At 38.9% G+C, this 16,203-nt stretch overlaps 1 protein-coding gene across 2 annotated transcripts in view; it reads right to left on the bottom strand.

Annotated features, from left to right (window-relative positions):
• Positions 1-3,680: 3,680 nt before the first annotated feature.
• SLC7A11 (solute carrier family 7 member 11) overlaps positions 3,681-16,203 on the bottom strand; it is a 60,916-nt gene continuing 48,393 nt past the window's right edge. For both annotated transcript variants that reach the window (XM_071555735.1, XM_071555734.1), the window contains 4 exons: positions 16,025-16,121; positions 12,599-12,748; positions 10,978-11,155; positions 3,681-6,086 (listed from right to left, as the gene is read on the bottom strand). In XM_071555735.1, coding sequence (XP_071411836.1) covers positions 6,019-6,086; positions 10,978-11,155; positions 12,599-12,748; positions 16,025-16,121 — 493 coding nt within the window. In that variant the 3' untranslated portion in view covers positions 3,681-6,018. The remainder of the gene's footprint in view (positions 6,087-10,977; positions 11,156-12,598; positions 12,749-16,024; positions 16,122-16,203) is intronic.

Raw genomic sequence — 16,203 nt, 5'->3', positions numbered from 1 at the left:
ATAGTAGCTGAGATAGCGTTGGAATTCAAATGGTGATCATTAATCTTTCCCTGTCTCCTTTTTTTCTCTCTCTCCCTCTCTTCTCTTAATTTCTTCTTCTTGAAATCTGGGTAACTAAAAGTTGGCTGTGTTAGAATTCACTAAGTCAATGCCTTGTGAGGCTTCATTTTCACTAAATATTGCTTTAAAATTTGCCAAGTACTCTTATTTTTGGTGCAGCAAGCAGGAAAAAAGGTGTAAAACCCTAAGCTCACTTGGCAAGTTTCCTAAAGGGGACTTAGGTACTTCGATTCGCGGAGGCAGGTGTAAGGGAGAACGTGACAATGCTCTGAGAAGGTTAAACAACAAACTTTTACTGACAAACTTTGGAATATAAGGGCACTTGGCAAATTTTAAAGCAACATTCAGTCAAAAGAAAGAGTATCAGAAGGCATTGACTTAGCAAACTCTAACTCATCCAACTTCAAGTTACCCAGATTTCAAAAAAGAGGAAATTAAGGGATGAGAGGGAGAGAGAGAGAAAAAGAGCACAGAGAAAGATTAGTAATCACCACTTGAATTCCAATGCTATCTCAGCTGCTATAGTGGGTTGTGACCACATATATACCTGTGCATTTGCTTTTATCTGCTCTGATCTCTCATGGCCATCCCCCCAGGTGGGACTTTTGGTGTGCCAGGGGCTAATAGCCCTTCTGGGGCTGGACTAGAGACTCCAAGGGTGGGAGTGTGGAGCAATGCACCATCTCACCTAGGCAGAACTTGACCTGGCCCTTGCCCATACACACATTTCAGTTGTTTTGATCCAGTAATCATTTTCTCCGGTCTCTCACACTATGACATGACAGTTTTCAGATGAGGAAAAATATGAGACCTAAAAAAATCTCAAGCAGATGGGCAAGAATAGAACCTATCTTAAAATTAAACACAGATATCTCAAAAAGCTGGCCTGCGAAGGAAACACTGAAAGGAAATGCTTTCAGTGAAAATTTATTTGTAGTCTTCAGTCAGGATGAATGTAGGAGAAAGCACTGGAGAAATGGAAAGAACAATCATCTGCCTAGGAGGTCATGTTTATACCTCTAAGATTTTCCTCATTTTCTTCCAGAAATTTTGCCAAGTTTCGCAGAACGTACACATATATACAGTCTAAAACATCTCAGGGCTTTGCACACATTGTGTTCTGGGCTGCACCACAAGGCCTTCTGAAAGCCTCTATCCACTTTAAGTCAGAGATCCTGCCTTGATGCTTTTAAACAGCTTGGTATGTAGGTAATGTGAAAGCTGAAGTTCTCGGGAAGACTTATTCATCTTTACCAGTCTGACTGCTATGCTATGCTATGCATATTCATTGATTAGTATCCCTAGAAATCAGCTGGAAGTCATAATTAAGATAAGTCAGCATTACTAGCAGCAAATTGTACACGTACTTTTGATCCAATTACACTGTAATGACTGAGTGGCAAAGAGATATTTGGCAGCTGAAACTCCATCGAATAGCTTTCATCAGGCAGAGCGAAAGGCACAGGGTAAAAACGGAAAAAGATCCCACAACATTTAGCTTCTCATAACTAACAGAGAGGGAAGGAAAACAATTAAAAAATCACACACATGCACATAAAAATCACACTAAAATAATCCACCAAAGTTGTAGGTAACAGTTTTACATCATTTTAAGTACAAGAGGTGATTGCAAAGCCAATTACTTTTTAAAAACCAGGACTCCAACTTCCCCCAAACAAGCTCTGGCTCAGCAAGGCGCCTGTCTGCATCTCCAGTCACTTGTTAACATCCAGTTCTGAATGCTGAGGTGCGCCACAAAGGAAGGGATGGCATTTCCTTTTCAAACATGTAGGTGAATTCCTGGGATCCGAAAAACGCCTGCAGAAAAGCTTAGCAGCTGGATAGTTTTGTAACTTGCATTGGGAAGAGACAACGAGCTATAGAAGCATAAAACTGACTGCAGCTACAGCACTTTTATAACCATGCTGGATCATCATCAATATGATATTTAGAAAGTATCAAAGCTTTGGTGTAGATCACAACACCATAAACACTCTTGTTACAGGGAATGTAAGAGGATGCAAACTCTCTCTTGATAAAGTCAAGCCTTTGTTGAAAAAGGTGTTTTATCCATTTGGGTCTTTGCACTTCAAGGAAAAACTGATTTCAAAAATTTCTTTGAATAAAAATGAAACAAGAAAGCAAATGTAAACAAATTGGTGTCAATTCTTGACATGCTCCTCAACAGCTCCTTGGCAAAAAGACAACAGAAAACAAATTAAACATGAACTAATACAGGCTTCAAATGCAAGCAGAAAACTCCATCACTTTGCCAAGCCTCAATGATATGCCCAGTAAGTGTTTAAGGCAAGGAAGCTTTCCCCCGTTACTCCAGATTCATCACCATAGAGGACTGGTTCAAAGAATGCTGGGGAACGTTCAAGGGCGAAAAACATCACAACTGATGTCTTCTACAGACAAGAGCACCTATCTGGGCACGGGATTATCTCAACTTGCCATCCCCCTTTGGCAGCACCGGCCTTCCTGGAGACTTACTCTGCTGGGGGAGAGCTGGCATGGGCATAAGTGTACTTTATTGGGATGGTTGCCCTCACACAAAGAAACACCTGCACTATATATAGAGTGTGAGTAAGTTTAAGAGTACAATTGAGTCCAAATGTCCTGAAGTTCCAATGATGTTCCCAAACTGGCATTTGTTACTGGCCTTATCTGTGCCAGCAGCTATAGGGACACTGCAGTTGCTGCAGAAGAGTCCCCAGCCTTAGGTAGCAGCCCTGTAACTAAACGGGTTAGCACACATTGTCCTGCACTTTCTCTTAAGCACTCCTCCCTGCATTCAAAATACCAGACTTTGTCATTTGTATCCTTCCCAGGTATACATACACTTCTTGTACTGGATTTCAGTGTGTTACCTGCTCCATACTGTGCTCCAAGTCATCTGTGCCTTGCCTGTCATCAAACACAATATTTGATAGGTATGTCAGAAAAATGAAATATCTAATTCCTCCTGAAGAAAATCAACACCCATTTCTCTAAGACCTATGCTGATTAAAATCTGTCTGGATACTGATATATGGCTAATGCTTGAATCAAAAATTCTTGAGGTACTGAGCATAATGGAAAATCTATTCATCTTGTTGCATCAACACAATTAGCTACTGATCTTGTGGATATAGGTAACTTCTATCTTCTTCTGTAGAGTAATATTTGAAAAATATTCTTAAATTGAAGGCTGGTTTTCCTCTGAAAATCAAAAAAGCAGGAACATACATGTTCAGACAAAGTATTATACTTATATATAGGTAGGGCAAGAAAAAAAATTAAGGATCACTGAAATTCTCCACAGATATAGTCTCATTGGCCTGACCACCTCAAGCCCTAATAAGAAATATTATATAAAAAGTTTAACCATTATTCTAGAAGAATTTCCTTTATGACTTTGAAGAAAACACTTGAAAGTCTTAAAAAAGAATTTGATGCTTAAAAAGAGAGTTGTAACCTGATTTTCCTCCATTTGTGAGGATATGTTTCACGTTCAGCTGTAATAAAAGTCCTTAATGCTGACTTTCATAATATAGAGTGAAAACTCCATTACATTATTTTGTATCATGATTACTTATACTAAAGAAACTACACCTGAAATTAGAATCCCTGTGCACTTTCAAAAAAATAGTTTTTTTATTTTGCAGGTATTTTTTTTACTTCCTAAAATATACAACTTCACAATCAATGAGTCATAGGACTTCCCTTGGTACAAATTAACCCTTTACATGAAATAAACCCAGTAAAAATGTGTTCATTGAATCAGGCTTCAGAAACCTTTCTAAACTTTAAAGACCACGATGGGAAAATAAAGCAACATTCAGTCATATTTATGGAGCCCATTTATTTCTACAAGTTAACACTGCCTACATTTAAACTTTCAAGTAAGTGGCACAATAGAGGTGAATACCTGGGATGAAAGAGACGGAGCTGAAAACCTCGCACCCACACTGTCGCTGTTCTGGTGGGTTTGCTTTGTATCCCATGCACTCAGTATCCATTAGTGGAGGAATGGGTTAGGTGCACTCCTGAAGGGTATCAGATAGTTTACTTCTTTCAAAGAGAATTAGAGTTTGTGTACTCTGAAGATGCTCTATGAGGTCAAATCCTGATGAACAGGGATGGCAGGACACAACCTCAAAGGCAGAATTCTGACTCAAATGTAAGTACTAATTAAACACATCTACTGTCAACACAAAATCCTCTCTCAAAATGTTTGCCTAAAAACATATTCAAATAACACTTTAAATTACTGCAAACAGAAAACAGTTAAAGAGAAAAATTGTTTGCAAAATACTTTCTGTGTCTTAAATTACTTCTCCTCTACATCAGTTACTTGCATTTCCCTACTTCTGTGAAATTCCACCATAGAGATACAAAAAAGAAAAACATGTATAAATTTTAAGACATATTACTGTACACCCTTAAAGCGGTAGATACTCTGAATATATACAACATATATACAATACACAGTCTCCCTTTACTGTAGTGGTCTGGCTATAAGTTGTGCTTTCTCCCAGTTTAGGAAGTTTAATGTTCTTCAGTTCCATAAAAACTTTCATGAAACATGTGATTTGCTGACAGCAGACAGCTCAAAAAGTAGTGCATTCAATAGTTAAGTATTATATTCTTAACAGAGTGATAACAAACCTTAATCTTAAGGTTGAGTAGTCGTTAACAATATAAAACTGAATTTCTAAGCATTAAAAAATTTCTTTATCTACAACTACCTTTAAAAAAGGGCAAAACTTCAGCTCATATTTGAGCCAGAGTTCAGCTCAAAAATAGTTTTGAAGGTGAATTTAATTTGATTTTATAATTTTTGATGGCTTTTCTCTGTTTCTGCTGAGATAAGCCCCTAAGAAGGCAGGCAGAGCACCTGTTCCAAAGCCCAGTTAACTGGAGTGTGCTTAAATGAAAAGCCCACAGATTAGGCACATATCCTACTCAAATCAACAAATCTGCTGTAGCTTTCCATATACCTTATTCATAAAAAGTTATTGCATTTATTGACATGTCTATACAATGTTCCCACCAGTGATATTTATTTCTGCCTACCAACACTGATCTAAAACTTTAAAATCGGGTTTGCCTGGGTGATAACTGCAGGACCGTATGCTTCCAGACAGGAAATATTCATGCAGCAATGAAAGTCACACTCAAATGTTTTGACTCTTTTGAAAGTGATTACTCAAATTGCTGGTTTCCTGTGTTTATGTACACAAAGAAACAACAGTAAAACCAGAAATCATCTCCATACTGCTAAAAACTTTAACATGCATAAAATTTCTGTTCCCAAGCTAAAATCTTCCTGCCCCACTGGCAGAAATACTGTCTCAAAAGATGTTTCTGTTGGCTCTAGTATAAGAACTCTGGAATGAAGAAACCTTGAACTTGCCACCAGGAACATGTGGAAACCGCTGTGCTTCTGCATCAGTGTGCTGGGGCTTCTAGCAAGCCCAGACAAGTCAAATCAGGTTGCCAAACAGCGTGACGGGAAGAACGGAAGAACATGGCATGTGAAACTCAGCAGCTTTATCCCACCCTTTGGTGTGAGCTGGGATCTCCAAGGACAGCAAGCAGGATACATTCTTCACAGTACACCCTATTATTACATACACATCACTTAAACCCGTTTTCAGTGACAAGGCAACCAAAATCCTAGCTTGACAAACCTTGAGTTTGTTAAAATAGGACTCTTTCACAAAAGAAAGAGTGAAGAGATGAGTTCCCTCACAGCACAAGTTCTTGCTTTCTACATATAAACCAACCATGTTAAAAAATATTTTGCAACAGCATCATAAAATACAGTTCTGGTAAGTGACTTGCTTGGTATCCATCTCGACTGTGACTTTGTTCCTCCAGTTTGCAGGATGTTAGGAAGGCGAATAAATCTCCCAACTCTCTTGATTTCAGGTTGAAATGAAACACCAAGCCAAAAGCTGTACATGAAGATCATGACTTCTGGTTTTCCTCTGATGGGATGACTTCCAAGAGGATTTGCAATGTTCTGGTTACCCTGTCTGCAAAGATAAAAGCATACAGATGGGAAATTTTTTTGTGGGGTAGATGGAGAAGGCAGAAGCAGCCAGAAAACTTATTTTAGCTGCTATACAGCCTATTTGCACATAGAGTTCACAGCAGTCAGATATATCATATACATATGTAATTTAAATTCAAAATTTTCTTCTTTTTAATTATGTTTTCTTTGCCACTGATCCAAGGCTACACATATACAATCATAATGGAAAACTATGGATGTATAATCTTATTCAATAAATGTCTGCATGCATTTAAATGCCATCTTATGACTACTCTGCACAATTGCTTAGTTTTAAACAAATTGCTGTGTTGGAATAAACATCTGGAAGGGTTCAAACAAGTTAATTTAGCTGTACTAAAACCTGCTTAAGAAAAAAAAAGAATAAAAAAAACTAAAATAAAAGGAAATAATCATTACAAAGCTCACAGGTCTAAGAATATCACACACCCAAAGCAACTTCATCTTGTCTTTTTGTCACTCTGGACATTTATTTCCTTCTAGAGCTTTTGCTGATTTTCTTTTTAGGGTACAGATTCATAAATGGCACAGTTAATTTACATACAGAATAGTAAAAGCATTCTGTTATGATTCCTTTCACTTGTCACTCTCTTTTAGTAACTTATTTTAAACAAGCAGGAACTGTTGTAAAAGAAAGTTGTGATTTTTCTTGTCTAGTATGACATGTCGACATTGACACCAGTGTAAAGCGAGGAGGGTAAAACTGTGCAACTCACAGAAGATATCAACTGAAACCACTTCCCTGACCTCCTGTCTAAGGCAGACTGTGCCATCTTTTGCTCTTCTCTCTGGATGTCACCAGTTCAGTGCAAAGCCAGGTTGCCCTTAGACTATAAACTGATAGGGTCAGAGAGGCTGAGAGTCTCCAGGGACTGCATTTTCCTCCCATCTGCCTTCCCTACCCACAGCAGGCACATCAGAGCTGGGCTGAGCATGGCTGGGATAAGACAGGAGGAAAGCCAGCAGCAGGAAAACAGCAGGACTTTGCCCCTGCCATCTCACCCCTTCCAGGTTTGAGGCTGAGCAAAGGGAAAAACAGAATTTTATGAAGCTGAGTGGTGGTGTAACAGCAAAAGAGCGTAGCAGCAGAAAGAAAGCCTGAGTGACTCTGGAGTGGGTTGTGATTTTAATATCCTGTTTACCAAAGTGGACAGAGTCACTGGCAGCAAGACCTTGCCCACTCCTCCATTTCCATGTAGCAGTTTTGCTCTGTGCTGGGAGGTGCCATAGAGGAGCAGACAAGTTTGCAGGGCTGGGGGTCTTCTTTGCATTTTTTGGTTGCAATGAACTCATAGTAAATCAGTATACAGAGTATTTTCCCCTAAAAAATGTTCCAATCTGTCTCCAGTCAATATCTCAATACTGTCTCCTTGAAGCAGTACCTGGAGTTACAGGACTAGTTTCACATTTGTCACAAGACAACATATTAGGATGGTACAGATAACTTCCCCACTCCACTTTAAACTCTAAGTTTCCCTTTCAAGAGGGAAATCTGTGACAACAAAATGCTAAGATAATTTCCTGTGGATCCCATCACCAACGCAACAAAGAGAAGTAAACTGACCACAAACACTTTGTCCAGAGTAAGCCAGTGTCATCCCTTAGTGTTGCTAAATAACCCTGACAGAGACATTTTGTTACACAAAGAGATCTCACTTCCAGCAAGGGCTCAGGCTATGAAAAGAAGTAGGATTCAACTTTTAAGCTCCCCATAATTCAATCCACTGTAAAGAAATAAATGTTTTAAATATGAGTCTAAGGTTGGGTTTTCAACTGAGGAAGTGCAAATAGAAGCATTTTTGTGCTGCTGCCACATCCTTTTACACACTGATCTGCTTTGTAGGATTTGCAAGGTTTGACTTTTTCATTTTCACATTAGTTCTACAAAAAGCAAGAAATCGGAGGTCAAATGAAGCCTGTACTAGCTGAAAATTATTTGTCCCAGCACATCTGGTACTACAGCAAAATCTCATGGTAAGAAGAGAGAACAAAATGTTATTTTCACTTCAAAATACCACCCAGAACCTATGAACCCCACAAACTGTGAATTCACCTTTTGTTCAATACAGTAATTTCATAATGAGAATGGGCAGTGTAAATGCCATTAAGGACAGTAAAAATGTACAGAATAAAGACATTCAAACCTGGGAGAGGATTCCTTGGGTAATCCTTTGGAGGGCTCTGCTTGTATGACCAGCCTGATACCCCTTTCAGAAATGTATGTATCTTCAGGTCGGGTATTTTATCCCACTGCTCACTGTGGCTGCTCAACATCCCTCTCCTCTGATCCTTACAAAGCCTATTCAGAATATTCAGACTGATTTTATGGGGGGCTGGTCTGTACCCATGTGTTTTTGTACCAGTGTTGAACTTAAACAGCACATGTTCCATATAGGGTTTATAAGCAGCAGTCATCTTTTACTGCAGAATCACTGCTGGGTAACTGAACCTGTCAATTCCTCAAGAGGAACTGACTTTTCAAATGGGTAAAGCCCCACACCAGCCTACCATGCACTGATCTGGGCAGACAAAGCAGCCTGGGAACAGTCTTGATAGCACAGAACTGAGTTCAGACTAATATGCTCCAACTCCCTCTCTGGTTCTACACAAAGTGCTTTGATGCAGTCTAAGTAGATTGGACTCATCACATTCTCCTTTGTCTACAAAAATCAGTTATCTTCTCAAAGAAAGTTACCCAGTTGATGGAGCAAAAAGCTACCTTTTAAAAGACAATCCCATTTTTCCATGTTGTCCTTTACCTCACGTCTGAAATTAGATTTTCATGTCAATGTGCATCTAATGCATATTGTTTCAAGGTTTGAATATCAAGCTTGCAGCTGCCCAATGACTTTTTTATATCTCATAGAGGTACCTTAAGTGAATTTATCATCATTTAATGCCTTTGGAAAATTATCTCAAGCTATACAATGGGGGTCCCTTAACACAAATAATGCCAGTTTAATGACTCTACACAGAAGGTTTATTGCTTCTTCTGAGGGAAAAAAAGGTATCTTCTTATTGAACAAGTACATCTCCTCTTTGCTTGACCTCAAACCTGTCAACATCAGTTTTCTGTCATTACTGTTGCTATTTTGGGGATAATAATTGCAAGGCAAATAAGGTGTTTTACCCACTGCCTGGCTTCTGCTGATTTCCCCTCTGATCCAGTACACCATGCCCATCGCCGTAGGTATGACACAGGCACCAGACCTTCTATAAGAATTTTGTGGTATCTCAAAAGCTAGAAATTATTCACCTTCATTGTCACAGCTGGCAGAAAAATCTTCACATCTATCCAGTCTACCTTAAAGAGAATATTTTTTCTCTCACCCAAGTAATGTAGTTCAACACTGGCATCCTGTGGCCAAAGATTCAAGTTACTGTATTCTAAAACCTCTGAGACACGACAGAAAATGCCAGAAAGCTCCTGGGGCTTGATAAGGGAAAATCTCCTAGTCCCTAAATGTCAAGACTGAAAAATTATAAACAGACTAAACCCCAACTGTTTAACAGAATGTCCTTTTGCATACAATTGCTTTAATTTGTGCTGGAGGTTTCTATCCATTCCCAGGACACTGCAAGTAATTTATAATTTTATGGATATAAAATAAGAGGGTGCTAGCCTTAAACTAACATGTTTTTTTTCCTGTAAATACATTCTGCTCTACTGTCTGTGGACTTTTCAGCATGAATTGAAAGGGAAATTCATTGATTCTACAACAGAGAGAATGTAACTATAAAATATATTTATTTAGAGAAAATAGATATAACTGGTTATAGTGTAACAACACACATATAAAATTATTATCATTTTCATGTGAACAGATAATTTTAAATCATCACTAAGACTGCAGCACAAAAGACTATGCATTTTTTGATTCAGCATCTACAGAAATAAACTATTTTTAGTTAAAAACTTTCACAGGTTGAGTTTTAGTTTTGCAGAAAATGAGATTTTCTTTTGGTTTTGTTTGGTAAAATATCCAGCATTCCTCAAATATTTTGCCAAGTCTTGTTCCATGTTTTGAAAATTCCCTTCATTTTGGAAACCTATCGCTTTGAGTAACAACAACAACAACAAAGAAAAAAGGGAAGAATGGGGAGTTGTAAAAAATTATACTGACTTCTAGTTGAAATGTTCCAAATAATCCTTCTCTAACACATCAGAACTGCAAAAAATGCTTTAACAAACTTTTAAAAATTATATAAAAATGATTCTCAGTGCATTTCAGGTGGGAAATACTACAGCCAAATCACAAAGATGCCATTTGAAGAAACACAGAAGCACAGAAATCATTTTCATAGAAGCGTGTCGGGCATGTTATATTTTGCTACCATTTTGTCAGGAGTCACTGCTAAGGGCAATAACCTCATAGCCAACCTGCCTGAACTTGTCCCATTCCAAACACTCCTCAGTGGTCCACAGATGCATGGTCTCAGTAGGAAGCACAACGCTCATCCTGTCAACAGAACTTGTATGCTCAAGGTTCCAAACTGATTCTGCAAGAAGTGTAGCACTGTCTCTATCAGCACAGAACAATAGCCAGGGGAAGGTGATGGGTGATTTCGAAGGAATCAGATGTTCGTAGGGGAGGCAGGGGGGAAGACCACAGTAGGAAAAGCATCAGTCATTTGAAGTCATCATTAGCTGAAGAATAGCCTTGCTGTAGTAAATGTAGCTCATTAGGTAGCAGATATTGATTGCAAGTGGCAGAGCGATGCTACAGCACTTCTATTGTCATCCCCAGATCACAGAGCTGAGAGGATTGACTGGAAGGATTTCACAACATGGGGAGAAGCCCTGAGAAACTGCCAAAATCAGCATGAAGGAGAGGAGTCCCACCAGGACTTACCTAGGAGCTTTCTGAACCACTTTGGCTTCTTGTCCCATACAATGAAGAGGTAGTAGGCAGGAATGCCAGTCAGGGTTATTGCAAACCCAATCCCTGTGTTCACTGGGTCAGAGTAAAGTGACAGTGCAACCATGAAAAGGCAGGTGAAGGAAAACAATGCCGGAATAAACAGAGGAACCTGAAATATAACCACACAAAGAACCGTTAAATAAGAGGGTCAATGTAAAGTAACGACTAAGGCATTTAATGTTCCATGAAATGTAAATTGGATAAAACCACAGAGCTGGAGAAATATGGGGCTCTAGAACATGCATACAAAATGTCAGTGACTGCAGAAGCCAAGCCCTGCAAAGTGCTATGCAGTGAGTACCACAGAAGTCTCTTAATTACATTCTAAAACACTTCAGTGTTTTACATCCTTTACAATGTAAGGACTGTAAATAAGTTACGTTGTAAAAGTCCTTTCTCTAAACCCCCAGTAGATAAGTAAACAGCTCTAAACACAGTAAAGATTTCCACTTTGATAATTACCTATTAGAAAATGTTTTAAAACACAACCAGGAGCTCAAGTCACCTTTTAAAACTATTAAGAACATATTGATTTTCTTCCTAAGGTAAAAATCAAAATCTAGCAGGAAGAGAGCAAATTAAATGCCAATTTGACTAGGATAAAAATATCCAATAGTGTTATGCAACTGATAGCCACTGAAAAAGCATTTTCTGACTGTATGAGTGATACCATTATCAGTGTCACTGCTGAAAGCACACAAGGTAACAATATCAAATTTATTTACTCAGTTTTCAAGAACACCATTACAATCACTCTGTTAGCACCTCTCTGAAGGAACCGCCTACAGGCATGGCTTATGAGTGTAATGGAGAATTGAAGAATTCCTTGGAGATTGTTCTCTTCCTTTCATGCCTCAAAGCACTACTGTTCCTCTTTTGTGCACTGTCAAAGCATTTTTGCTTTTAATCAAAGCAAAATAGGTTGTGCTGCCGATCTCGTTATTTACAGATACACCTACAAGAACATGTGCAGCAGCACATATTCTTAGTTTTTCACAAAACAGGCTTCTTGGTAGCATCTAAATGGGGATATATTCCTCCATTTTTTGTTATGATGGATATTATCTTTCTGGGTACACAATGCAATGACTTACTTTGTAGGATGTTACTTAAAATAAGCAAGAAGAATGACAGAACCAAGCCGAAAACAGCTACAGTTCAATGGGCTGAACTATTAGCATTTTCTTTCTGGGTTCACAATACCTCTGTCTGCAAATCTACTGTGAGTCCCAAATATTATAATAATAGCAATAATCACTTACTTGCACAAAAAATTAGCATATGTGATATTGGATAGGCAATTACATGAATGTTTTATACCAATGTTTATGCCTGACATGAATATTGGTAGTAAAATTATTCAGGCTTTTATTTGGGGAGCTTGCAGGAAAATGCTTGGAGAGCCTTCAGTGCAAAAGACTATTTTATCTTAACTCCGTTTTTCTGGAAACAGAGGTTAGCTTCCTACATCAGAAAATTCTCCTTTGTTGTCTGACTATAGGATAGAGGGAAGGGAGAGGATTCATGTAAAACAATGGAGAGCAGAGGTTACCTTGAAAGGACGAGGCATATCAGGACGTTTATATCTGAGATAAATCAAGCCAGCAACGACTAGTCCAATAAAAAGCCACCTGGCAAAACTGAGGAAATTCAGGAGGCTGTAGAGATCCCCATTGAATAACATTATCATTGTGAGAGGATGCTGAAAAAGAAATTCAAAGCATAAGAGGGGTTTAGTAGATCGATCTCTATTATTTCACGGTAGTGATGTCAAATTTTTCCACAGGGACAAGCGTTATGCACACACCTGAGTGCCACAGACTTCAGGCTTGCCGTTGTCATGCAATCAGGTGTGTGATCAATGCCCAGCTGTCCCCTGAGACCACGGTGGATCAATATATATCTGTCCTGGGTGGCCACACATAGTCAATACAAATCTGTCCCCTGTGACTCAGACAAATACATAGGCACACAGCCCACTGCATCACCAAAAATACTTGAGCATTCTCATGAGACCTGACAAGTATATTAGCCCACTGCAGGTTTATTCACTCATCATCGATGCAAACGATAAGAGCACTTAAATTTTGGTCACATCTGATCATATGAAAGCAGAGGTTTGTAGGTGTTTTGTGAAAGGAAAAAGGTGGCTTATTGCACATTGTAAATGCAAACATTTCTAAGCAGAAAGAAGCAGTTACTGCCACTCAGGCAGCAACTAAAGAACAAGAGAGGCACACCCAAATAAATACGTTTTCTCATTAAAAAGCTGTTCTGAGATACAAGGCTTCTGTGAGGCAGGCAAAAGCCTATGTATAAACTAGAGTGTTATGTTTTGAGCTAGATAGTTAGTGTAGGCTACTGGAATCTAAGTAAAATCTGGACAAAATATGTCCTTGCATTTAGGAATGAAGGAATGAGTCAAATTCACCATAGCCCTTATTCTTCAGCAAGAGGGAAGATCCTGGCAGTGAGAGCCTTTATGTTTGTAACAAGACAACAGGTGAAATCAACTGCAGATGCAGTGAAACACTGGGATAAATCTTTACATAAGGAAAACTAATTTGTATTAATTACCTAGATTCTCAGTCTCTCTCTCTTTCCTGCTTTCAAAGAAGTGAAGACAACATGGATTTGAACCAGAAGAATCAATATTTCAGATGTCGGTCTCTGGCTTCCAGCCTCTAATGACTTATAAAGTGCTTGGTTCTTTACACACTGACATTAAGCAAACTGCTTCTATGTAAATGTCAAAGGAAATTTTACCACTGAATTATATTGGGTAAGATTTTTTTTCTCTATAGACTCAGCCCCTAAAAGTTTAAAATCTCAGTTATAACTATAATGCAAGTTATAACGATAATGTAAGTGAAGGACAGCTATCGAGAAAAAATATAATAAAGTAGGTTTACAATCAGATTGCATGATTTCTTGGAGTTGCTACACACATCTCTATTGGATACCAGGACATTGTTGAGAAATACATCCTGCCCAGGTCGCTGAGGTTGCAAACGGCAGGCTGAGATGCAGATTGAAATGCAGATTGAGCTCTGGGTAGCAGTCCGAGACAAGAGACTATGAATTGCCAACTTTTGGGATAACAAAGAACGTGAAAGATAGACGACTCCAGCCAGGTGAATGGACACTGTGAGACACAGCAGGAGCCGGGAACTTCCGATGTTTTGGATAACAAAGGAGATGACGACCGGGAGGATGCCAGCGAAGTGAATGGACACAGAGGGAACCAAAGACTTGAGAGAAAGAGAGGCTTGAGCGCGGGTTGACTGTAGGGGGTTCCTTTGTTGGGGTCCCTCTTTGGAGGTACCAACTCGACCTGTTCCTGCGTTGCTGTGCCGTGAATAAATGGCTTTAAGGAATTAGACATCTGAGACTCCACTGGGGTCGAACCAATGAGGAAACCTGGTCTGACTGCCCATGAGTGGGCTTCGGTCCCAGCAGTTAAAGTCTCTAGTGTTCAGAGTGTGACTGCCAGAGAATCTCGTGTATGATCAGACTGGGAAGTTTTTTTAACAACATACATATATAAACAGACTTCTTAATTCCTAAAAATGTGGGGGGTTATATCTATCAAGCCACAAGCACATGCTCATTTTCTCAGTTTATCCTTAAGTGCCCTTTCCTTTCTTACAGTGTGTAGACCTTGGCAGGAGAAATAAAATAGGGAAATGCTAAAACACAGACTATTGATGCATAACATATCCTGCAGCTTCTCTGTTTGCAATAAAGCAAGATAAAAAATAGCAATCTTTGAAGAAAAACCATCTTCATATGACAAACTGACATTTTCAAAGGAAATCAATGCACTAGTGTAACAGGACAATGTACAATAGCAGAAAATGTCTCAGAAAAAAAATCATATATTAATGCATTTGTGCATTTCATTCCACACAAAACAGTCAATGCAATTTACTCAAAAGGTATGACTACTTCACCCAAAAAATAAAATGTAAACTAAATGCTTCTGGAAAATTAATTTTATTAAAACTTTTCACCATAATTACATAGCCTAATTTTTAAAATTTGGAAGCCTGTGTTGTAGGCACACATATAAAATACTTCAGCTGACACTTCAGAAGTGGGCTTATAGGCAAAAACTGATTTAAACTCCAGTAGAAGCATCAGATCTTACTAGTGGAGACTCAAAGATGCATCTTTTGCCGTGGCTGGAACTCCCTAAAGAGGCAGAGGTCCATCCAGATCCATTACAGGCACTGAACCCAAAAAGAGGCTGAACACCCACAGTTATGAAGACTGCAAGTAAAGTGAAAATCTTTCTGGCACTATGCAAACTGAACTTTGAGGTTGATATTTTGACATTTAGTCCTAATGTTTTACCATACAAATTAGTCTGCAAGGCAAACACACAGCCAACATTTACCTCTGCTGCTATTTTGGAAATCAGTATTAAGATTTCCACGAGAACACCAGTGGTTTTCCTTAGACAATTCTCAGACTATTTCCCAGGCACATGTTCTCTCATTTTTTTAATCACCACTACACTGTACTGCTGAGGGTTTCCCCTCCATTATCTTAGTGCATAATTGTTTGCATTTTTCACTATAAGGTAGTATAATGAGCCTTTAGGGTGCTCCCAGATGCTGGTGTTTAGCTGCACTTTCAGCTAACTGAATCCCTTTTTGTTTGTTTAACTGGAATTTGTTTCTCTGAAAGGGAACTAGCTCATCACTAGCAGGTCCTTAGAAATACAGAGCAGTAAGACATAAATTAGGTTGCACTGAAAGGCAGTCAAGTACCCCGACAAGGAAGCAAGAAGGAGATGATAGAAAAAGAACAAGTCCCAAATCTCATTCCTCTTTTTCCTGTCCTCTGCCCTCCCCAAAAGCGCATGTACACATTAATAAATGAGACTCAAGCAGTGCCCAAATTCTGTTCGAATCCTCCAGAGCAAGTCTGTAATATGAATTCTAGTGCAGGAACATTTGTTTGTATGATTTACCAAAACAATGACAGCTGGCAGAGGAGTGTGCTTGCGGACATGAATCATGGAGAGAATTTCCGGAAGGTGACCCTCACGGGATGCAACGAAGAACATCCTGGTGGGAAATAAATGTGGACAGACTTTAAATGTGCTCATTACTCTGGCTACGCAAAGTGGCTCATGAAAGTCACAGAGCA

The sequence above is a fragment of the Pithys albifrons genome, chromosome 5 (assembly GCF_047495875.1).
Source record: "Pithys albifrons albifrons isolate INPA30051 chromosome 5, PitAlb_v1, whole genome shotgun sequence".
In the NCBI taxonomy this organism is placed as follows: domain Eukaryota; kingdom Metazoa; phylum Chordata; class Aves; order Passeriformes; family Thamnophilidae; genus Pithys; species Pithys albifrons.
Note: the sequence above shows the minus strand (reverse complement) of the source record. Positions and strands in the feature narration are given on the sequence as shown.